General features: G+C 35.7%; 8 protein-coding genes and 1 non-coding gene across 9 annotated transcripts; 5 read left to right on the top strand and 4 right to left on the bottom strand.

Moving 5' to 3' along the window:
• Positions 1-320: 320 nt before the first annotated feature.
• Positions 321-2,600, top strand: LYS14 (Lys14p; the record flags this gene model as incomplete). Its single annotated transcript, XM_003667925.1, has 1 exon — positions 321-2,600. One exon carries the CDS (start codon positions 321-323, stop codon positions 2,598-2,600), a length of 2,280 nt encoding a protein of 759 aa, XP_003667973.1.
• Positions 2,601-4,072: 1,472 nt separating this feature from the next.
• Positions 4,073-4,144, top strand: NDAI0Atrna7Q. The gene has a single exon. It is a non-coding gene; the product is annotated as a tRNA-Gln (tRNA).
• Positions 4,145-7,180: 3,036 nt separating this feature from the next.
• Positions 7,181-7,357, top strand: CPP3 (cysteine-rich palmitoylated domain-containing protein CPP3; the record flags this gene model as incomplete). The annotated part of the gene is made up of 1 exon (XM_003667924.1): positions 7,181-7,357. One exon carries the CDS (start codon positions 7,181-7,183, stop codon positions 7,355-7,357), a length of 177 nt encoding a protein of 58 aa, XP_003667972.1.
• A 626-nt stretch (positions 7,358-7,983) lies between these two features.
• ARO3 (3-deoxy-7-phosphoheptulonate synthase ARO3) lies at positions 7,984-9,105 on the top strand (the record flags this gene model as incomplete). Its single annotated transcript, XM_003667923.1, has 1 exon — positions 7,984-9,105. The coding sequence occupies one exon, from the start codon at positions 7,984-7,986 to the stop codon at positions 9,103-9,105; it is 1,122 nt and encodes a 373-aa protein (XP_003667971.1).
• A 302-nt stretch (positions 9,106-9,407) lies between these two features.
• Positions 9,408-10,403, bottom strand: NDAI0A05720 (uncharacterized protein; the record flags this gene model as incomplete). The annotated part of the gene is made up of 1 exon (XM_003667922.1): positions 9,408-10,403. One exon carries the CDS (start codon positions 10,401-10,403, stop codon positions 9,408-9,410), a length of 996 nt encoding a protein of 331 aa, XP_003667970.1.
• A 387-nt stretch (positions 10,404-10,790) lies between these two features.
• EHD3 (mitochondrial 37S ribosomal protein mS47) lies at positions 10,791-12,317 on the bottom strand (the record flags this gene model as incomplete). The annotated part of the gene is made up of 1 exon (XM_003667921.1): positions 10,791-12,317. One exon carries the CDS (start codon positions 12,315-12,317, stop codon positions 10,791-10,793), a length of 1,527 nt encoding a protein of 508 aa, XP_003667969.1.
• A 385-nt stretch (positions 12,318-12,702) lies between these two features.
• On the bottom strand, positions 12,703-16,176 carry AKL1 (serine/threonine protein kinase AKL1; the record flags this gene model as incomplete). Its single annotated transcript, XM_003667920.1, has 1 exon — positions 12,703-16,176. The coding sequence occupies one exon, from the start codon at positions 16,174-16,176 to the stop codon at positions 12,703-12,705; it is 3,474 nt and encodes a 1,157-aa protein (XP_003667968.1).
• Positions 16,177-17,446: 1,270 nt separating this feature from the next.
• Positions 17,447-19,231, top strand: KRS1 (lysine--tRNA ligase KRS1; the record flags this gene model as incomplete). The annotated part of the gene is made up of 1 exon (XM_003667919.1): positions 17,447-19,231. The coding sequence occupies one exon, from the start codon at positions 17,447-17,449 to the stop codon at positions 19,229-19,231; it is 1,785 nt and encodes a 594-aa protein (XP_003667967.1).
• Positions 19,232-19,588: 357 nt separating this feature from the next.
• ENA5 (putative Na(+)-exporting P-type ATPase ENA5) lies at positions 19,589-22,849 on the bottom strand (the record flags this gene model as incomplete). The annotated part of the gene is made up of 1 exon (XM_003667918.1): positions 19,589-22,849. One exon carries the CDS (start codon positions 22,847-22,849, stop codon positions 19,589-19,591), a length of 3,261 nt encoding a protein of 1,086 aa, XP_003667966.1.
• Between the last annotated feature and the right edge of the window lie 1,297 nt (positions 22,850-24,146).

Genomic DNA, 24,146 nt, shown 5'->3' with positions numbered 1-24,146 from the left:
TCTTTCAATGTGGTGTCCTGATTGATAAGTAATTTTCACGCAAAAAAGTACGTTGAAAATTCCGCCACTCCAAAGTAAAAAATTTCCAGAGGAATTTTGAAAAGACTTGGGTGAGTTGAAGTTACGTACGTGATGGAGAGTTATTAGTTATTATTACGTACATAGCCGCCAAGTAAAGTAACAAGCAGGCAGAATATTCTATCATACTTGTATGCTACAGTACAACGTGCATCTATCTATACTGAATCATCGTCACTCATTTTGAATTTGCTCTCTAAAAAATAGTCCCTCTCTTATACTCGTTTTATTGAGCCGCAATCATGTTTGCCAATCTGGATCTACTTGGTGAAGATAACAATACACCCACACCAAAAGATATCTCATCCATTCTCTCCCCACCTGGAAATTATCTCTCACCAGCGTCCCTAGAAAGTAGCTCAACATCGCTTCGAGGTGATAACGTTGACCAAAGAATCGATTATCAAAAACATTCAATACCAGGGTCTTTTCTAAATGATAGAATACAACCACTTGATTATTTGTACAACAATAATAAAACTATGACTTCACCAGCTGAAGCGGAAATCAAAAAGGAAACAAAAGAAAACAGTACACCGCCAATAATTAAGACTGAAGATGTATCTGCTTCAAATGCTTCAACTAGCGATAAAAAAGGCCATATCGCTAAAAGAAAGTATTCCAGAAATGGGTGCACCGAGTGCAAAAGAAGAAGAATGAAATGTGACGAAACCAAACCTATATGCTGGCAGTGTGCACGATTAAACCGTGAATGCGTTTACATTCTAAACTCGAAGAACAAGAAAAGAAAGAACAAGGATAAACCTGTGCCTTCTGGAAAGCAGAAGAGTTCGAGCAAGTCCTCTAGTGAAGAAATCAAGGACTCTACCAAGGAATCGGCCAGCAATTCAAATAGCGAACTGAAGTCCACTTTACCAAACACGAATCCAGAAACTCAACCTTTTTCTCACATCAACTCTCATCTTCATGATCTTCAAAAGATAGAGGTGCCTAACTTAGTCCCTCCTAGTAATATGGATGGATATGACGTGAACCTCTTGATGCAAAATCTAAATGATATGGTCAATATGAAACTGAATGATTCCTTTTTACTGAATGAAGATTTCCATGAGTTTAATTTGCCTGATCTGATTATACCGGAATTGATGGGACCGGCCCCACTACCAAGTACCGTCCCAATCTCTTTCTTAATAAACGATACCATTATATTCAATACAGACGTGACATCGTTGAAATTGGATGGTATTCATGATAAGTACTTGAAAGTATTTTATTATGACTGTCTAGATTCTATAGCTCCATTTTTCCAAGAGCAAGCCAATCCATTAAGAGATATTTTACTATCATTTGCGAAGAAGGAATCGTACTTGTTATCTGCTCTATTAGCCATTGGTGCTTCAATCACATATAGAAGATCTAACAACCTGGAAGATGAAAAAAATTACTGTGCATATTTATCACATTGTTTAAGTTTGCTTGGCGAACAATTCCAGAACGAATCCAATGTTATACATAAAATTGAACCAATTATTTTAACAGTTATAATGTTAGCATGGGATTGTATATATACAATGAATTCACAATGGAGATCACATTTAAAGGGTGTAACAGATCTGTTCAAGAAGATTAACGCTGGTAAATCATCAAAAGTAATTAACGTTGCCAAATGTTGGTTCAAAGTTATGGAAACATTCGCCAGTGTTAGTACTGTGCTCGGAGGTTCAATAATGGATGACAATGATTTAGACGTGATTTTTGACCCATATGATTATCAATATGTGGATTCTTTAAAATATTTGAATATCATGACTCCATTAAATGAATTCAACTTATTACGTGGACATAAGGAAGATTTTGATTTAGTCATTAAAGAAGTTATCAAAGGTCTTAACTCCATTAGACGCTCGGAGAAAAATGACATACCAAAAGATGATGGAGTACTCAACAAAAATCAAGATTATCTTATATGGTCCGCTCAACCTAATACACCACATGATAAGGAAAAAGGAAGCCTTTCCTATTTTGAAATTCAAAAGATTCTGGTCGATATTGATAAACAATTGGAATATGAATTTATTGATAAATCTGGTATAATTCCCCCACATAGCCAATCTCATCCTGATAATAGCCACATAGAAGATTACGCAATCAATTTGGTGACTCTAAGAAATGGGAAGACTATTGCTATCAGTTGGTATGATATTTCTCATCAAACACAAGTCCTTTCATTCTTACTTATTGTACTTTTGAAGCTTTTGGGGATACCAAAAGAATCTCCAATAGTACAGCAAGTAGTTAAAAGACTTTTATCATTTTTCAGCTTTTTAGATAGTGAAGCACCTCCACATAATTCGAGAACATGTTATTGTAATTTTGCTGTCTTAATTGCCGGTCTTAACGCTATAGATGAAGAGACGAGAGATGTTGTTAGGAAATATTATGATCTGAACGGTAAAAAATTCCAAAGGTTAACGGAACATAATTTAAATAGATTAGAGAAAGTATGGTATAGCAAAGAGGGAACTTATAAGATGGTGGATCAGGATGTACTGACCTGGTAATCTCTAAATATAACAACTGTAAGGAGTCGACCTTTATTTTCTGCCATTGATTCACTAACACAAAATACCAGTATCAATCTACTATCTATTTTTATACTATTATAGACACACTCTTATATAATTAAATTCTATGAACAATTCATATATCATCCCTTCTTCAATAAATCTGGAGTTCTTCTAACAAATTACGAATTCAATATTATCATGATAATTAGTTCGGAATCAGTTAAAAAGCAGCGGAGAACTGTGACAGGACTGATGACATTATCTGAGGTAATATATCTACTTTGTAATTCAAATTAGCCTTCTGCTATGGCCTATAGAATCCTAGAGGAGGATTAGGGTCGTATACATATCTCTCTCCATAATGGAAATGTAAAATATGGGTTGGATAATAGATCAAAATCAAAACTTCTTAAAGGTAGAGAGTAGAATTTAGGATTCTAGCAGAATAGATGATTCGGTTTGCTCTCTTTATATAGTATAAACAACAACTAATAAAGAGATATATATAACTAACTGAAATACTTCTAATTCAGGTTCAACTTTCAGTCCATTCATGATCTTCCCAAAATACATTTTCTTCAACGTTTCTAACTACGTGTCGATAACTTTTCCTTTCTCAATAGCCTTTCTTACTAGATATATTAGGTAACTTGGATAATAAGTGTCGTTTTAGGTTTGTTTCATGTCGGACCTCAATATACTTTAAACTTCTCTGCTCCACCGTAATTCACTGGATTGGTAAAAAAATAAAATAAAATAAAATAAAATAAAATAAAATAAAATAAAATAAAATAAAATAAAGTTAGTAGGAACTTCTTAAAACAGGCACACAATTAGTTGTTTAACACAACTGTGGCTTAGGATAATGTTAATAAAGTAATAGCTTAGTAAGTCAAATAAATTCTAGAAGTTCATATAATATCTCGCTGAAGTCATGCATGCATAAAACAAGAACTCATAATCATGAACTCAGCTCTCAAAGTCTTTTCGACTAGGTGCTCCGCAGGACACTCTAATATTTGTAGGTTTGATAAGGAGAGACTAATCCAGAACGCCTGAGTAAACACTCAGCAAAACCATACAACTTAACCGACCCAATACATAACTCTTGTACGCATGGCCAGCCGAAACCGTAGACGTGGCTGCAATCAAAACGTTCTTGATAATAATAAGATAACACTTGCATGGCATTCGACTTAATTCAACAAACGATATTCACTTATAATTCAATAAACGTTATGCAGCTACAAATATGTATGGTGCATAACGTAGTTTGGGTCATTACTTCGAACCTGGTAAACTTCATAATAATTCTTAACTCACTTAACTGATTACTAACGACTCATAATTTCGTGATAGTAATTACTCAATTAATAATAAAATAAACATACTTCTTTGTGACACTTGGACCTGGCACAAATACTTCGTTATCCCAATCAGATATATTACAAAAACCAAGTTGTTATGGTCCTATAGTGTAGTGGTTATCACTTTCGGTTTTGATCCGGACAACCCCGGTTCGAATCCGGGTAGGACCTTTTTTGCCTATTACCTTTTGTAATATAATAGGAATTATACCGTGACACAAAGTGTTCTAAATTGATTGTCTATTTATTACTTGATTATTTTCTTATTTAAACATATTTAAAAGAAGACGAACTTTTAGATATATCCTCTAAAAGTTCCTTTTGTTATATATCCATGAATTATTCATTTCCGTTGCTCTCGACCGGCTCTGCCGCCACGTCTCGTACACTAATAACCCGTAGGAAAACTTTTCATCTTTTTCTTCTAATGTTTCTCTATTCATAATATTTTATTCTGTGTCTCATGCTTTATCCACTTGTGTCATGTAACGCCTCTGTCGTCTATTCAGCCCACAAACCAAGCATCTTCTCTTGTGTGTCGTTTCTTATTATCGGTCATAAAAATATATCACACCTTTAAAAGGCCTTGTCATCCATTCGCAAGAATCTTATATTCTGCTCCCTGGGCTAACGAAGATTGAAAGTTCATTTATACACAATTAGTAAAATATAAAATAAAATATAACAATAACTGATGACATGATATGAAACAACAAAATAAAATTCTTTGGAATCCTATTTATATCAACAAAGAGCCACCTGCTAATAATTACGATCTTCGTATCAAAAAGATCTCGAATTATCAATTACTTTTGTTAAACCATTAAGAGAGCACGCAAATAATAAATCGAGAAAAGTAAGATGGAACTAGCAACAATTGTTTGCATTTGAGAAAGCATTATTGGAAGCACCAGTATTGAAACCTTTTGATAACAATCTAGATATAGTGGTTAAAACAGATGCTAGTGACACTACTAGTGCTTTAGAATTATTCAAAGATAGTAAGTTTTTTCGGAGTAGTTGCTAATATGAGCAAAGCACTACCTGAGCATGAATTGAATTGGCCTATCCGTGAGAAAGAGTTCTTTGTTATTATTTGCTGTTTAGAGAAATAAGGACATTATTTTGTTCGGTAAGAAGTGTCTCCATTTTCCTAACCAGCAAACAGTAGCAAAAACTCCTTCTCACCCATAGGCCATTTCAATTCATGCCCATGTAACGCCTTAATCGTATAAGCAAGGATTACTTGCCTTCTTTGAGTAATCCCAAAGTACCGCCAATTGCATTCTCACTACATCTGTTGTAACACTGGTTCTGTAACGTTATCAAAAGGTTTTCAAAACTAGTACCTCTGATAAACCATTCATTAACTTGTTAAATACAGTATTTTGGGCTATTACCCACCCATTGTACTTAATCGTTTGCACATCCTCTTAATGGTTTAACAGTAGTAGAGATATCCTTATTGAAAATTCTTCGATATCCAATCAAAGAAAACCTTTCAAAACTCTTGCTATCCATTGGAGCTTCCTAATTTTTAATACTTTCTACCTCTTCTGAGTCTTAACAAATACCTGTAGCATTAAAAACGCGGCCGAAGAATCCCTTGATGTAAAAGAAAGAGCCTTGTTGAGCTTCTCACAATTAAATGATGTTCCTTTAACGCTTGTATGCTTTTTCCGAAATGTTTCGCACGTTCTTCATTCGTCTACGAATAAACGGAGATATCATCCACGTAAGCAATACTGAACTTTCCAATGTAGTCTCTTAGTATGTGATTCATTAATGTCTGAAATATAGGGAGGAGGGTTCATGAAACCGAAAGGTATCCATTGGCATTGTCCTCTTAGGGTGATAAAAGCAGCCTTGCAACGATCATCTTCAGCAAACGGTACTTGATGGAAGTAGCTGATAAAATCTAATTTACTAAAAATTGTTGTACCTCTAATTTAATAAAATAAATCATTGATTAACGATATAGGATTCTTACCTTTACAGTAATTTCATGTAACGTTCCGTAATCGACACGAAGCCCTCCTCTATCTTTTTTCTTGATGTATATGACAGGTGCTGTAGAAGGTGAGCTGGGGCTAACCTCGTTAGCGCTCATTACCTGTTTCAATTCATGATCCAATGCGTTCTCCTTCAGCTATCCTGTACGCATGTTGAGATAGTGTGGTAGTATGTTCCTTAAGTGTAATTTAATGACGAATAGTTTAGGTGTGTTTGTCGTGTACTTGAATCTTCTCCACTAAGATATCTCTGAAGTCGTTTGTAATTTGGCGAGGTCTTTCTGTACTTCAATCGCTGGTGGATATTGAATATGAATTCACTTCATTATTCGTATCTATTATATCGTTTCAAATAGTTTTCGGTTGTATTATTTTTGGTGTTCCCAATATTATAGCAGATGTTAATGCAAATGGAAGGATACGCACAAAATAGAGTAAACGACTCACCGGCAACAGTACAGTTTATATCGCAGGTTTCGGTGATTTGTGGAATGTTACCTTCTCAAGTTCTACATTGAATGCGTTGTGTAAGTCTAGTTTAAGTCACAGAACTTTACATTCCGGGTTTCTTTCCAGTTAATAGTAGTCATTATAACGCAATCTGGTTTGTTCTAATGCTTTCTCACGGTATAAAGCGGCTGATGATTCATGACAGCTACCCTAGTTAAAAGGTTCTAAATTTAGATGGAATGCAAAGTCAAAAATTAGACTAAAGAAAGTTAAAAGCTCTATGACATTCAGGGCTGAAGGAAAGAATGTTATGTATTCATTCAATCATTGTGCCTTAGTCGTCTACCGTGCAACGTAAGAAATCAAAACGTAAAGTGTTCTTGAAGCCTTCATTGGATATTGTATACTGCATATTATACCATTATAGAGGAGTCTTCCTCAGAAATATACATACAGAGGGGGAGAAGGAAGTCCTTTGTGAGCTTTGCGAACAGGGGAGATGCGGGTGGGCGCAATATACATAGATTTATTCATACGTAATATCTCAACGCCGCGTTCCCTCCCTCATTAAAGGATTGATTCATACATAACGGTCAAGATCAGCCTCCATAGCCTATTAGTATATAAAGGAACAGGTGGTAATTGTAGAAGGAATTCCTCACTCTGTATCAAAGATGGCTCCGAGATAACCCAAAAAGACGAAAATATCGAAAGGAATAACAACATTACAACAAGTGAAAAGAAGATGGGCCGTCATTATCAACAACAACCGCAACCAATGTATTACCAACAGCCGCAACAGCAGCCAGTATATATACAACAGGCTCCTCGAAGAGACAACGATAGGGGGTGTCTAGGTACATGTTGTAGGTTTCTATGTTGCTTATGTCTAATTGATTTATGTTGTGATTGCCTTTGTTAAATCCCTTTGAAGGAAGGAAATGTTTGTTGAAGGAAACCAAAAATACTCAATGATTGTTTATATGTATCTAGCTTTATATTAATTGCATTCTAAATTTAATTTGTATCTAAAAAAACAAAGAAACAAAACTATATATTCTCAAATTAATACTGGAGTCACGACGTATGTACGTTAAGTGTTACCAATGTATTCAATGATTGTATGGGGCAGAGTCTCATAATTACTGTACGTAGATTATAATGTCAGTGACACATTTTTTGAAGAGATAATGTCTGGGTTTTGTTTTCTTTCTGCTTTTTTCAGATTTCGGAACCAAATAACATTATGACAAATTTAAAGAGGCATACAATATTCTATTGTTGAATGGACAAAAAAATTAATTGATGAGTCAATCTCTTTAAACTCTAAGATATTATTCTTATTTTTGTTTATTTCACCTTTTTCTATTTTATACTTAAAGACCGTATTATTTTTTAATTAAGTTTTTCCTGGGATACTTCCAGATATTCTCCTTAGACGGATATATTGTAAAAGCTGAACTTGAAAAATTTACCAATTCATAACTTCTCTCCTTTTTGAAGCAACACCAAAGCAATTGAGAACCCATATATATATATATATTAGCCATGTTTATTAAAAACGATCACGCCGGTGACAGAACCCGTTTAGAAGATTGGAGAATCAAAGGGTATGATCCTTTAACTCCACCAGATCTTCTTCAACATGAATATCCAATTTCTGAAAATGGTCATAAGATCATTGTTGACGCAAGAGATGGTGTTTGTGATATATTAAATGGTAAAGACGATAGACTAGTTATCGTCATTGGTCCATGTTCCATTCATGATCCCAAAGCTGCCTATGAATATGCTGATAGATTACAGAAAATTTCTAAAGAACTATCAAAAGATCTTTTAATTATTATGAGAGCTTATTTGGAAAAACCGAGAACCACCGTAGGTTGGAAGGGTTTAATTAATGACCCTGATATTGATAATTCATTCCAAATCAATAAAGGTTTAAGAATCTCAAGAGAAATGTTCACTAAGTTAGTTGAAAAATTACCAATTGCTGGTGAGATGTTGGATACTATCTCTCCTCAATTCTTAAGTGATTGTTTCTCTCTTGGTGCTATCGGTGCTAGAACAACTGAATCCCAACTTCATAGAGAATTAGCGTCTGGTTTATCTTTCCCAATTGGGTTCAAGAATGGTACCGACGGTGGTTTACAAGTGTCTATTGATGCAATGAGAGCAGCAGCACATGAACATTACTTCCTTTCCGTTACGAAACCAGGTGTTACCGCTATCGTAGGTACAGAAGGGAACAAGGATACTTTCGTTATCTTAAGAGGTGGTAAGAACGGTACTAATTTCGATTCTGAAAGTGTCCAAATTACTAAGCAAGAACTTAAGAAAGCTAAATTGATTGATGAACAAGATACTCAAAGAAGAATTATGATTGATTGTTCTCATGGTAATAGTAGCAAAGATTTCAGAAATCAACCAAAGGTCGCACAAAGTATTTACGATCAATTGAGTTCTGGTGAAAACGCTCTATGTGGTGTCATGATTGAATCTAACTTGGTGGAAGGCAGACAAGACGTCCCACCAGAAGGTGGTCGTGCCGGACTTATATACGGTTGTTCCATTACTGATGCTTGTATCAGCTGGGAAACCACTGAAGATGTTCTAAGACTGTTAGCTGAAGGTGTCAGAAATAGAAGAGCTGTATTGAGCAGAAATTAAGAATCTAAATAGAATCCATATTTTGATATTTATATAGAGAAGTACAATGCCTTTATACTAATCAGATATTTTCACACATTTTCTTTACAGCTATTATCAAAAGTACTGGATTATGAAGGTTAAGTACTAGATAAACTATGTTTTTTTATTCCATAGGGCTTGATTTTTTATTCAATTCGATTATGAGAGTATTATGTGATGTTAAATGCACGGTTCTTCGCCAGCGCAACCTTTCTTGTGCTTAACGAGTATATGTATACCTTAAATAACGGGGAAGGAAACCTATTATGCAATTTTTTTGTTTATTCCGGGGGATTCCATCTTTTTTCGGAAAGATCATGTACTGACTCCTTCCCCTGTTGCAATCGAGCTAGCTTGGCCCTTAATTCTTTATTTTCTTTCTTTGCCAAATTTAGCTTGATTTGTTTCCTTTTCGACTCTTCGAAATTCAATGCCTTGGCCATATCTTGATTTTCTTTTGTTAAATTTTCCAATTTTCTAATCATTCTCTCGGAAATAGTCTCCAAATCAAATGTTTCATATGATGTCAAGGGATTGGATGGATCTAACGCAAGCGCAGTCAATAAACTATCAATATTAAGTTGCACTTTCGAAATTTCATCCTCTTTTCTCCTTAATAAGTTCACTAATTCCCTGTATACGACTTTTATATTAGGTGAAGAACCGAAATATGTAGTCATCATATCTTCATCATTAGTGGATGGTTTCCTGAAACCTTCGAAATCTTCATTGAATGTTGTTCTCAATTTCTCAATTTCAGATTCCAGCGATCTCAATTGTGCATCTCTTATCAGTACTTGTTGGCCCAATGATTCGAATGTGTTCGTGTTAAGTGTCGCTATATTTGATGGCAAATTGTTCATGGCCTCTCCTTGCCTCATATTTAGCGGTATATCTCCCTGCATCCTTTGAAATCGGCTGTAAGTCTGTAATGAAGGGATAGTATTATATAGCCGTACGTTACTACTGTTATTTGTCTGCAATGATTGTCCATTATGATTATTATTACTATTATTATTATTATTATTTTTGATATTATCAATATGATCATTAGGTCCGATGGAATGAAAGGCAGGATTTATCGGAAACGTTTGATGAATAGTATTCATTGATTCCGTGGCAACATTTTGCCTGTCCTGAATACCATTCAACATCGGCTGTTGTTGAGCTTGTTGAGATATAGCCGACTGCTGTTGATGGAAGGCATTGGTACTATCAGTAAATGTTGGTGCTTCCTGTAGCTGACTAGTAGCGTAACCATAATTCATGTACTGCATTGCTCCTGAAAAGATAGGACACTTTCGCTCGATATTATTGAACGTATTACTTCATTGAATCGATCTACTATTACATACTCGTAGTCTATATCATATAGTCTTAGACAATATTTTTTAAGATTTGGTTATGATGGGATAATTAACCTTAGTCTCCAACCAGGCGCGCCGCTTCCTCGAAATACGAGATTTTAAGTGGATCAAGATTCCCCATCAATGAACAAATATGTAACCAAACGCTTTTGATTCACAGCTCTTCCAATTACTTCTTAGTTATCATTATTTTTCGTCATATATCCTTTGTACTTAAAATATTTACAAGCTTAGCCATTATTTATGAAATCGGTCCCAATATATATAAACTACTTAATGATGTCCGTTCCCTCATTTTTAACTGTCTTCCCACTTTAGAGCCCCATTCGTTTGATCAACGGTACATTTCCTATCACAAATAGAAGCACAATATTGTGCAATGTTTACTTTATTTCTCGTTAATTCATTAAAACCACTGAAATATCTGACTACATCGGCCTTAGTGAGCAAAGATTCTTCGAGATTATCAGACATACCGTCGTTTCTTTTAATATAGCGCTTCACCGCTTCTTCAGTAGGTAATTGGTACTTCATATGATACGGATATTGTGACCATGTTACATCAGCAGAATTCTTCCAAAGTGACAACATTAAACGTGGCTTAGGTACCAGAAGCGAGTTTAATTGTCCAGAAGACATTGGCTCAATTTTCTTCCATGGGTATGGCGCCTTATTCTTCTCAATAAGTTTATGCCTCGTAGCTTCTGAAAATTCTGTTAAACCGTCTTCATTAATGCACATATTTGAAGCAGTTACTAAATCTCTTCTCAAAGATGACCCAACATCATCTTTGCAATTATCTTGTATTAGTTTTATTGCGAGCTGCATGGAACGAACAGATTTGCTTGATAACTTCATACTTACTTCGTTACAAAATTCACGAGCTTCGTTTGATCCAGTGTATTCACTTAAATGCTTGAAAATGTCTTCAATCGAAGTTACCTGGTTAATATCAAAACATTTCTCGATAACTTGCAGTTGTTCTGACGAATATTTGAATGTATGGTTCTTGGGTAGGTTGGTACAGAACTCATTAATAGTTGCATTAATCATATCGAAAAACATAGTTTTCCTTTCCCTTGCTTTCAACGACTTATGTGTAGGAGGAGATAATTCACCTAGTCTTTTCTCTAAATCCTTTAAATTATCAGAATTAATATAATGAGATGATAAGCCTAACAAATAAGCATCTTCGCCTGTGACAAGATCACCTGTCAGACATAAATATAAAGCCATTTGGGCTCTTGAATTAGCTAAAGTGACTAACCTTGGTAAAGCAAATGTTGTACCGACATCTGGGAAAAAGCCTATGTCCATCTCAGGCATTGCCCATTTGGTATTCTCCGTAGCGACACGGAATGGGGTATGAATGGATAAACCAACGCCACCACCCATTGTAATACCGTCCATAATAGAGACAATTGCCTTGGGATATGTGGCTAATTGAAAATTTAATGAGTACTCTGCAGTGAAAAGTTCAATCGATTTATCTATTTGACCTTCTAGATTACATGTAGCCACTGTAGCAACATCACCGCCAGCACAGAATGATCTTCCTGGATCTGAGGATTTCAGAATAATCATATTTGTGACATCACTCTTGACATATTCGTTCAAAGTTTGAAACATGTTTTTACATATTTCTGTATTTAATGCATTCAATTTCTTGGGCCTGTTTAGAGTAACTACTCTTGCTGTATCTTGCAAGGTGAACAAAACAGGGGAGGCATTCTTCTCTTTTAGGGTGGCTTTTGTAGTCATTAGTGAACGTTTGAGGAAGAGGTGATATGTCTCCCTTGATCTATATAGGATGGTCCTTAGCATCCCTGTATGTAATACTTCTGTCGATATCTCTTTCTTTATATATCCCTTCGAGCATTAAAAGTTGGGGTAATGTTATTCTAACAACAAATTACATGACCCTCACATTATATGGCTATATCGTTCGATCTTCAATCAACACGAATTTACCCATCTAAAATTGAGCGCGCTTGAGTCAAAAAGAGAAGAAACTTATAGTCCATTACTCTATGTAACAGTAGACCCACCAAAGGCAGAGACTTTTTTATTCACACTATCCCATGTGTAATATATAAAAACTAGATACCTTCGTGGCAATATATCATTTTAAACAATGTTTGAAACAGGGCTAAGTTTATCAAAGTTTTTATATTAGGTATATATGTTTGTGAAAGTTAATCTATTGTTGTTATTTTTTGTCGTTTCGGAAAACTGAAAATATAGATCTTCTTTTACCATTATCCCCCGGAATAAGACTCTCTCTACGTATCCTCTCTAGGTCTAATGATTGTCTTGCTCGAGCAAACGATTTCTTCATCTCATTTGTATTAGTAGTACTAATTTGGATACTGCTGTTACTATTATTTTTGGATGAACCCTTGTACCTATCTAAATCAGCTTTCGCTCCCCTTGTATTACTGTTTCGACCATTTTTGCTGCTTATGATGTTAGTCAATGAATTGCTACCTCCTTCAAAACGGGTAAAATGATTACTATGGGTACGATGATGGTGGTGATTATTCTTTTTGCCCGACGCCGTCCTTCCAATCAGGTTGCCGTCATCGTCTACAAAGCCACCCATATCACTTTCTTCATCATGGTCGGTATTCATGTCAGCATTATTGCCGATATGATCACTAATATCATCCGCCTCTCTTATGCTCGAAATGATATGATTCCCGGCTGTATTATTAAGGTTATTACCGCTTCCATTTTTCTTTGTACTAGTCATAATTTCTTGTCTTAGATCGGGTGAAAAATGCACTTCTTGGTATCTTAAATCTAAAGATTGCCTACCTGTTCTAGGTTCAATTTTTCTCGTATCATGAGAAACTGTACCATTATTTCTTGCTCTTAATCCACTGTCCTCGGTGTTTTCCATATTATTATTCTCCTTCATAAGTCCTCTGCTTAAATTGTTTTTTTTTTTCATTCTATCAAGGTTGATATTAATACTTTCAGTGGAAGCCACACTACTACTACTTCTTAAATCTGCATCATTGCTGTTATTATATGATTCTGTCAACTGCGAGCTGGAAATATCACTAAAGTTTAATTCTAAATCTCTTTTCCTTTGTGGGGAACTTAAGCTAATGCTTCTCCTAACCTGTTTAACGTTAGGGGATTGGGTAATTAATGGTTTTCTATCTCTTGGAGGAGACAAATCTATAAGTAATTTTTCTTCTAGTTTAGATGGATGTGGTGGCATTGTTGGAGGTGTCCCTTCAGAAGGTGAATCAATTCGACGTTCACTTAAAATCTTATTCTGCGGATGTGGTGGAACCATTGGTGCGTTTGTTTCGTCCATCAAATGTGTTTGGAACTGTTCGATCGCCGGTTGAATTTTTTGTTGCGGAACTGGTGCTATTTGCTGTTCAGTTGGGTTTATTACCTGTCGAGGAGGTCCTTTGGATATTTGCTGGACAGGAGCTACCTGAGTCTGAGTATTATAGGTCGATGGGATACCTTGAAATCCAATCCTTGCATTGCTAGATAGAGATCCAACATTTGGGAGTTGATTCAAAGGCTGCCCTTGAGCAGACGGTTGCGGCTGTGGTTGAACTAGATTTTCAATAGGATTGTAAAATATCGGTTGTTGCTTTTGCTGCTGCTGCTGTTGCTGTTGTTGCTGTTGCTGTTGTTGTTGTTGTTGTTGTTGTTGTTGCTGGATATACCTTTTATCTAACTGTTGCTGCATTTTCATTGGTGATGGATTTGCAGGTGGCAGTTGAGATGAGGAGAGATTGACATTGTTTTTGTTATTGTCAATATTCTCCAAGAAGTAATTACCCATGTTTTCACTTGTCGTAGAAACACCATATCCCATTTTAGGGAATGGATTATTCGATTTATGTTGTTTCATGCTAACAGATGCCTCTGATTTTGCAGTAAACTCATTTGGTAATATTTCACCTACAGTCCCATGGGAGTTACTTCTAATAGATTTTCCTTCTGTTGACATGGACCCTAAACTTTTTTGTCTCTGGTTCATTGCTATAGGCGTCAAATGGAAGTTGTCGTTCGATAGTTGATTAGGGATGTCTGGTTCAACTATATTTGCCATTACAGATTGTTGGATAGGGGGCTGTTGCTTTTGGTGTTGCTGTTGCTTGATTTCGTTGTTCATAAAGCTATCGAATTCACCAACTGTTGGGAAATACTGCTCTAAGTTTGGCAACGATTTATCGTTTTCGATATGGCTTTTCACTGGATTAATCTCCATTTGTTCCGCAGTCATTCGATTATTAATATCTTTATTTCCAGAATCAACTGTATTAGATGTATGTCTTGACAGGGCATCATTTGATTGAACTGATTTTCTTTTATCACTCATGTTGTCAGCTTGTTTTTGGATAAATTCTCTTTGTTGTTGTTCTTTCAAATACGTATCTGGCATGGTAGGACCTGGGGAGGGAGATGGTATATTAACTTCTGGTGTCACTTTAGGGACTATATCAAACGAAGTAGCGAATAAATCGTTCAAGACACTAACATCAGATTGGTTTAGTTTACCCTTATTTTTAAATTTCTTGTCTTCCAACAAGTAAACATGATATTGAATATTTTGTATCTTGTTTTGAAAATGTGTATATTTCTCAAAGTTATATGGGCCTTGTTCATAAATATCTTCAATAGGTACTTCAACATTCATCATTGAACATATATTATCCAACACTTGGTAGATATTCGGTCTTAAATTCGGATTTTCTGCCAACATAATAATAATAAGATTAATTAATTTTGAAGAATAGTTATTCTTGGGGAATTCATACTTCGAATGTAAAATTGCAAATTGACCTGTCATTTCAAATGGAGTAATGAAAAACAATAATTTATAGAGAAAGATACCCAATGCCCAAATATCAGATTTCTCATCGATTGGAAGACATCTATAAAGATCTATCATTTCAGGTGATCGATACTGTGGAGTAGTATGAACATAAATGTTCTGTGTTAAAAGAGCTATATCTTGATGAGTCGTAACTATAGGTAACCTTGTTGATGTTGATCCAAAATCACATAACTTGAAATTGTTTTGGGCATCAACTAGCACATTCTCAATTTTAATGTCCCTGTGAAGTAAGGGGATCTTTAAATAGTGCATGTGAGAAACTGCAAATGTGATATCGTACATGATTTTCAATATTTCGTGTTCTGTTAATTTGGTGGTCAATCTTTGATTCATATAGTCTAACAAAGATTTGTTCGGACACAATTCCATCAATAAAAGGACTTCAAACCCAGAGGCACCATTATGGCGCCTTGAAGCATTCGAATCGAAATATTGAACAACATTAGGTGCCCCTTTCAGTTTCTTCATCACTTCCACTTCATTTCTCATTTCATTCAGCCCATTTTCATCTTGAACCAAAACCCTTTTCAAACAGGCGATATCACCTAGTTTCAATATCATCGGATTTGGAGCTTGCCTATCCCCTGAAAGATGTGCATTTTCATCAGTGTTGCTATCTTCGAATTCATTCAATGATTCTACATATTTGACTGCATAAATTTGAGCAAATCCACCTTCAGCGATATATTTAATAATCTCGACTTTGTGAGATCCTACTGCAACTTGAGTCCCAGCTGGGAATTTCTCAGTGCCAACTGATATATTTACATTAGTGGTATTACTCGATACAGGTCTTCCTGTACTAGACATATTTCTACTTCTTGTTTATTATAATGTAGGGGGGGGGGGGGGTCTATCTATATTCTACCCAAAAGGCAGGGGTGCTGGTTTCTAATTAAAACACCTCAAAATTTTTGAGCAGCTAACAATAAACAAATCTCAGATCTCCAGTTTTTGATATGGATATGAGATATGATGGTCACAATGGATAATATGAACCAGAGAAGAGGGTTTCTAATGATTTTCAATTCTTAATTTGCGTGTTATGTTGAATCAAAGCTGCCTTTAGCCTATAAAGGAGGTTTACGTAGGTATAGATAGCAGACTTAGCGTGTATTTTCTAGAAATGCGGAAAAGTGCGCTCGTAACGTTATCGAATACGTTGAAGCGATACTACCTGCCGCGAGGGAAAAAGGTAAAATAGCTTCGATGGATTAGCAGTATATATGATGCTGTCATGGATTTGCATTTCTATTCTTAAGAAGGAGGAATTATAAATTATAATGTGTTATAATGTGTTATAATGTATTATAACCTGTAAACGAGGGAGCCAGGTTGCGTACACAGACGTACTTAGCCAGATACGATTTAAGTATGCAGAGCACGTGCTCATGCACAAGAACGCCTGACACAACGAAATTATATGTAGAAAAGGACTGAAAAATGATACTATTTGAACCCAAAATATATAAAGATGTAGATCATGGAAAACAGTAAGTCAATATCTAAAAAATATGTCAGTGGATTCTAAAAAACCGCCTGCGGTATTAGAAATGTTCCTATATTTAAGGTACCAAGTTCCGGAAAACATTCCCCATTTATCTTTTGATTGTAAATGTAATATGAAATCAACACAGGAAAAATAGTCCAAAGATAAAATCAAGAATAAAGTAATTGCCTTTTTTGTACTTTTCGGGAGTAAATATGTTAATTAATACGTATTTCATAGCCTTTGCCAAGGCCATTAGACCTTCGGCGGGTATAATGTCCTGAGGAAGACAAGGACAAATACAGTGAAAAAGTTCGGGTAACCACCAAATGCTTGGGTTTCCCAGTATTTGTCTTAAAAAATTTTCCTTTTTTTCTTTTTCCCACGCGATGTGATTACTCAATTCGGTGCGAATGTGTCGTTTTTTAATAATATCGAAAATTTTTCAGAATTTAATCATCGAGAAATAAATAGTTTCTAATTTATTATTAGTTGACAAAAGTTGAGCTTAATTCAATATAATATTTCCATCTTCGTTCCTGAATCGAACTTAAGCCCAATCGACGTATATACCCACACAAAGCGACCAATATGTCTCTAGAAGAAGCTGTCCAAAAGGTTACAGAAAATGTTGCTAACTTGCATTTAGATGAAGTTACCGGTGAAATGGTTTCCAAATCTGAATTGAAAAAACGTATTAAGCAAAGACAAGTTGAAGCCAAGAAGGCTGCCAAGAAGGCCTCCGCTCAACCACAGCCAGCTTCTAAGAAGGCCAAGAAGAGTGACTTATTCGCTGACTTAGACCCATCTCAATATTTCGAAGCTAGATCCCGTCAAATTCAAGAATTAAGAAAGACTAAGTCTCCAAACCCATATCCACACAAGTTTACCGTGTCAATTTCTAACCCTGAATTCTTGAAGAAGTACGCTTATTTGGAAAGAGGTCAAACTTTACCAGATGAAAAAGTTGCCATCGCAGGTAGAATTCACGCTAAGAGAGAATCTGGTTCCAAATTGAAGTTTTACGTCTTACACGGTGACGGTGTTGAAGTTCAAGTGATGTCCCAATTGCAAGATTACCACAAGGAAGAAGATTACGAAAAGGATCACGAAGTCTTGAAGAGAGGTGATATCGTAGGTGTGGAAGGTTATGTTGGAAGAACTCAACCTAAGAAAGGTGGTGAAGGTGAAATATCTGTCTTCGTCAGCCGTATCGAGTTGTTGACTCCATGTTTACATATGTTACCAGCTGATCATTTCGGTTTCAAAGATCAAGAAACAAGATACAGAAAGCGTTACTTAGATTTGATTATGAATAAAGACGCTAGAGGCCGTTTCATCACTCGTTCTCAAATTATTCGTTATATTAGAAGATTCTTGGACCAAAGAGAGTTTATTGAAGTTGAAACTCCTATGATGAATGTTATCGCCGGTGGTGCTACTGCCAAGCCATTCGTTACCCATCACAACGATTTAGATATGGATATGTACATGAGAATTGCCCCAGAATTATTCTTAAAGGAATTAGTTGTCGGTGGTATGGACAGAGTTTACGAAATTGGTAGACAATTCAGAAATGAAGGTATTGATATGACTCACAACCCGGAATTTACTACTTGTGAATTCTATCAAGCTTACGCTGATGTCTACGACTTAATGGATATGACGGAATTGATGTTCTCAGAAATGGTCAAAGAAATCACTGGTTCTTATATCATTAAGTACCATCCAGACCCAAACAATCCAGAAAAGGAATTAGAACTAAACTTCACTAGACCATGGAAGAGAATGAACATGATTGAAGAATTGGAAAAGAAATTCAACGTCACTTTCCCAGCTGGTGATAAATTACATACTGCCGAAACTGGTGAATTCTTGAAGAAGGTTCTTTCCGATAACGGTATGGAATGTCCTCCACCATTAACTAATGCCCGTATGCTAGACAAGCTAGTTGGTGAATTAGAAGATATGTGTATCAACCCAACGTTCATTTTCGGCCATCCACAAATGATGTCTCCATTAGCTAAATACTCAAGAGACACACCTGGTTTGTGTGAACGTTTCGAAGTTTTCGTCGCCACTAAGGAAATTTGTAACGCATATACTGAATTGAATGATCCATTTGACCAAAGGGCCCGTTTCGAAGAACAAGCTAGACAAAAGGATCAAGGTGATGAAGAAGCTCAATTGGTCGACGAAACCTTCTGTAACGCTTTAGAATATGGTTTACCTCCAACTGGTGGTTGGGGTTGTGGTATCGATAGACTAGCCATGTTCTTGACCGATTCAAATACCATTAGAGAAGTCTTATTGTTCCCAACATTGAAGCCTGATGTTCTAAGAGAGGAGGTTAAGAAGGAAGAAGAAGCAAAATAAACGAATATATTTAATGATTAAATTCACTTGTATCTTATAAACCAAGATGTTCTTATGTATCATAATTATCATTTAATCATAGTTTATAATTTATGAAGCACTGATATTAAGAGAACTCCGACTTTGTAACGGGTGCTATAGAGCAGTGATATTAACATACTTTTATAATAAGCAAATAATAAAACTATATTAGACTAGCCTATATGCATGGATAAAATAAGAAAGGTTTGGAAATATAAATTATATTAAATTAAATATGGGGTATATAGATGGCGTTTATGAGTTAAAGGCAAAAAGAAGAATGTATGCATCAAGTAATGTACAATTTTGTTTATATTATTTCGACCTATGATTGACTTATTCTTTATAGCTGACATTGAATTCCGTCTGAATGGTGGTCGATGTGCTGTATTGTTCGAATGGGTCTCTTGATGAACCTTTCTCCAGATCCTTTTCTGGATTTTCAGCTCTAAGACTATTTCTGAAATATATCCTCTTACCAAACTTATATAGTTCACAGCCAGCCCAGAAAACAGTGGTAAAAGCAAATGCAATTCCCCATTCATAGCCAATTCCTTTATGTAAAAATACTTTATCGTTTATGACAGGAATATAGACAACAGGGAAAGTACCAACAAAACCTAGAATAATGGACCAGAACAAGAATTGATTGCCCCAAACATCTTTAAAGAATTGCCTGACAGGCACGTCAGTTTCAGGTTGTCTTCTAAAGAAAGACCGACGAAGGTCTACGACTTCCCATGCAAGAATTAAGGCACACCAAGTCATTGTAGCGAATGCAGCTGATCTTGCTCTAAATACGTCATGACAAGTTTCATTATATCCTTTATTGCAATTTATACCTAAATTACCAGCATCTTTACCATAAATAATTGATGTGAAAGCACCCATACAACAGGCAGCCATTAAGATACCGTAAGAAAACATGTCGATAATGACTTCCCATGTAAAAATACCAGCTTTTGAATCGTTTGGAGGTCTTTCCATTAAATCTGGTGCAGCCTTTTCAACACCCAATCCCATTGCTGGGAAGCATGATGTAACGACAATAACCCATAAAACTTCGACAGGGGAGAGGGGAAATACTGATTTATTGTTCTCATCCTGGAAAACTAGCCCAACGATTAAATATAATGCTTGTGCAACATTTTCTGCTAATAGTTGTAACACAAATTTTTGAATATTATCAGTCATTCTTCTCCCTTCTTCAATTGCATTCAAAATAGAAGCGAAATTATCGTCACTTAAAACAATATCGGATGCATCTTTTGCTACATCTGAACCATTGATACCCATAGCAATACCTACATTGGCCAGCTTTAAAGAAGGAGAATCATTCACCCCATCACCTGTCATTGCACAAAATTTGTTACGACGATGTAAAGCTTCTATCATTCTTACTTTCGTTTGTGGTGAACATCTGGCAATAACAAGAGGAAGAACTGGCAGTTTATCGATTTCTTCGTCACTTAGATGGTCAAATTGTGAGCCGGTCATAACCATAATGTCGACTACTTCTTTGGAATAATAATACAAATTCACAGGTAATATACCTACCTCTTGAGCAATTGCCTTGGCAGTACCTGGGAAGTCACCAGTTAACATACGGACATTAATACCAGCTTGATGAAACTTTTTTACAGCACTTGCAGTTTCTGGTCTTGGAGGATCGTAGATACCAACTAAACCTTGGAATGCCAAGTCAGCTTCGGCAGACGTTCTCTTTGTTAATAATTCTTTTCTCTCAGTTTCATTTAAAGATTGTAAATCAAATTTTTGAGTGGCAAAACCAAGGACTCTTAAACCTTCAGCTGATAGAGTATCAACATTTTTCTGGATAAACCTTTTATCCTCTTCAGTCATTTCAACCTTCTTACCATCAATCCCACCAAACCAATGAGTACAGCAAGCTAGGACACTTTCAAAAGCACCTTTAGTATAAATGTTGAAACTCTTCTGTTCATTATCTTCAAAAATTGCTGTCATCCTTTTGATAGTTGAATCAAAGGGGTATTCAACGAGATGTTTAAATTTAATTTCTTCTTCTGATTCTGACTCGTTAATGAAGGATGGACTATCTTCAGTTTCCAATTCATTGGTATTGACCCTTTCACCTGTCAATATCTGACGTGGTAAATCCATTCTTGTTGTAAAAACTTGAATAGCAATTTCTGTTGGATCACCATGTGCCTTCCATTGTCCTTCGTTGTCCTTGAAGACGGTCGCAATGTTCGCTAAAGTTGCAGCCTTCAGGAAATCTTCGTATAGGTGGTTCCTTCCATTTGTTGGTAAATCATTGTTTTGGTATCTTTGCTTGAAATTTTGTAATATACCGACGTCTTCATCTTCATTATGATGATACTCGTAAGGTGATACAAATGGTATCAAATTAACTTTCCCTATATTTGGATTTGTTGGTGCATTGGAATCACTAATTACGATAGTACCAAACTTGGGGATCCATACTTGTTTGGTAATCATCTTACCTTGGGTTAACGTACCAGTCTTATCTGAACAAATATCATTGACGGCACCCAGTGCTTCTAATGAATCTAATTGTCTGATAATAACGTTTCTGGTTGCCATAACAGCAGCACCTACTGACATAGTGATGGTCAGGACAACCACCAATGAGGATGGAATCATTGATAAAGCAACACAAATGGCATAAATGGCAACACCTCTATCGACAATAAATTTCTGAGATGCCATGACGACGATAGCAAAAATTACTGCGATAAAAAATAGTAATATGGCCAATTTCGATAATTTTCTATGTAAGGGAGTACCAGTTGTCACACCTAAGAAGGCACCAGCAGTCTGTTTAATACTTTTTCGAATGTTTTGCAATTTAGAAAGGGAAGGATCTCGAGAAATTAAACTACCTTCTCCTCTTAACGATTCAGCAATTTTACCAATTTCAGTATTTAACCCCGTTTTAATAACTATACCTTTTGCTCTTCCTTTAACCACAGTGGATGAAGAATATGCAATGTTTAAGCGATCACCAACTGAAGTATCTTCTTCCTTGGTATATATAGCTTCAAAATCTTTAGATACTGGGAGAGATTCACCTGTCAATAACGATTCATCTGTTTCAAAATTATGATTCGATATTAAACGCAAATCAGCAGGAATTGTATCACCCACTTTAACGGAGCATAAATCGCCTGGCACCACATCTTTGGAAGGAATATGTTCAGCAACACCATCTCTAATAACTAAGGCATTTGGGGAGCTTAATGCTTTCAATGAGTTCATTGTTTTGGATGCCTTAAATTCTTGGTAAACACCAATAACGACGTTGACGACAACGACGAAACAGATAACACCACCTGTAATCCAATCACGGATGGCAAATGAAATGACCATGGAAATGAAAAGGACTAAAATCATAGCGTTACAAATCTGATGAATTAACATTCCCTTATAATCCATTTTCATGTCATTACCAAGTGAGTTTTCACCAACTGTCAATAATCTTTGTTGGGCAGCTTCGTCTGTGAGACCCTTTTCAGAGTCAGTTTGTAGCCTTTCTACAACTTCTTTTGGTTGTAATGTAAAATAATCATTGTACTCGTAATCAATACTTGTCATAATAGTTTATAATGAGTTCGTTTCTGCTCTAAAATCTTGTCGAACTAAGAAAAACTACGAAGTTTGGGAAGATTAATAAAAAAAAGTTCTAAGGGATGGTAGTAACCAATGGAAAAAGCTATTATATGTGTATATATATTTATATATATATATGTATATATTCAAAGGAAGTATGTAAGTTTCGGAGTACTCATTATATTGGCAGATTCCAGTCAAAAAAATTGATACGGCTTATAAAATAAGATTACCAAATTGAAAAACGTGGCAGCGCGACTCCTTTGGTAGTGGAAGACAAATTTTTCGAAAATATTTTCGGATTTGACGTTGTACGGCTAAGAAAGCAATGCAGTAAAGTTTCAAAATAGGGTCCCGGCTCTGGAGGTGACGCATTCTCGGGGTGTTTGGGTGAAAAAGAGACACCTCATTGGCAGAATCCGTTAATGACATCATAAGGCCCTTTGGAAACCCCACAGAAACTTCCATAGGACCCATAATGGAGGGCTTTTCAACGATCGGTCAGCGCCGCATAAAAAGATCATTATCGAAGGAAAAGTAGGGGCTGTGGACAGGTACGTATGAATATACGCAGAACGGAATGGTAATGAATAAACGGAATTGTAAGAAATATGTCCCCAGGGTACCACCAGTACCAATCTTTACTTCCCGCGGAGGAATGGAGAAATAATGGGGAATTTGTGGCTGATAAGGAACGGAGATAGGCACAAAGAGACAAGTGTTTAATAATTATTATACACATTTATTTGAATCATTTTCCATGGAAGGTACCCCTAATAACGGTTCTTTATGGTATGATATTTCAAAAAAATTAGACGAATCTCGAAACCGTTTTGCATAAGTTCTATCACGTGAACGTGTATATATCATCGCTTTCAAACAGATATGTATTGTAAATGCACATTTATAGATAAAAAAGTGTGCATGTTATAACACCCACAGAAACAAACATTGGTATAGCCTGGTAAACCTTCTCTAACTATGCTGAGAACCTATACACGAAATTTTTTTTATATGGATTATATGCTTTATAAAAGGATAGTGCGTGCACAATTGATATCAGGCCTATTTTAATAATTACAATGACACGACTGGTTTTCTATATATATTATACCGAATTAGGTAAGCCCGAAAAGAAAAACTATCAGTATCCGATACCCTCTAAACAAAATAATATCCCGTTCTAGTTTCCCTGATAAATATAGACTGCAGTAGTTATGCTCTATACGTCTTCTTCAAAAGAGCAAATTCCAACAGTTACAAGCTATAAAAAAATAAACAT

Source organism: Naumovozyma dairenensis, chromosome 1, assembly GCF_000227115.2.
Source record: "Naumovozyma dairenensis CBS 421 chromosome 1, complete genome".
Lineage (NCBI taxonomy): Eukaryota > Fungi > Ascomycota > Saccharomycetes > Saccharomycetales > Saccharomycetaceae > Naumovozyma > Naumovozyma dairenensis.
The sequence above is the reverse complement of the archived record's forward strand: the minus strand, read 5'-3'. Positions and strand labels throughout refer to the sequence as shown.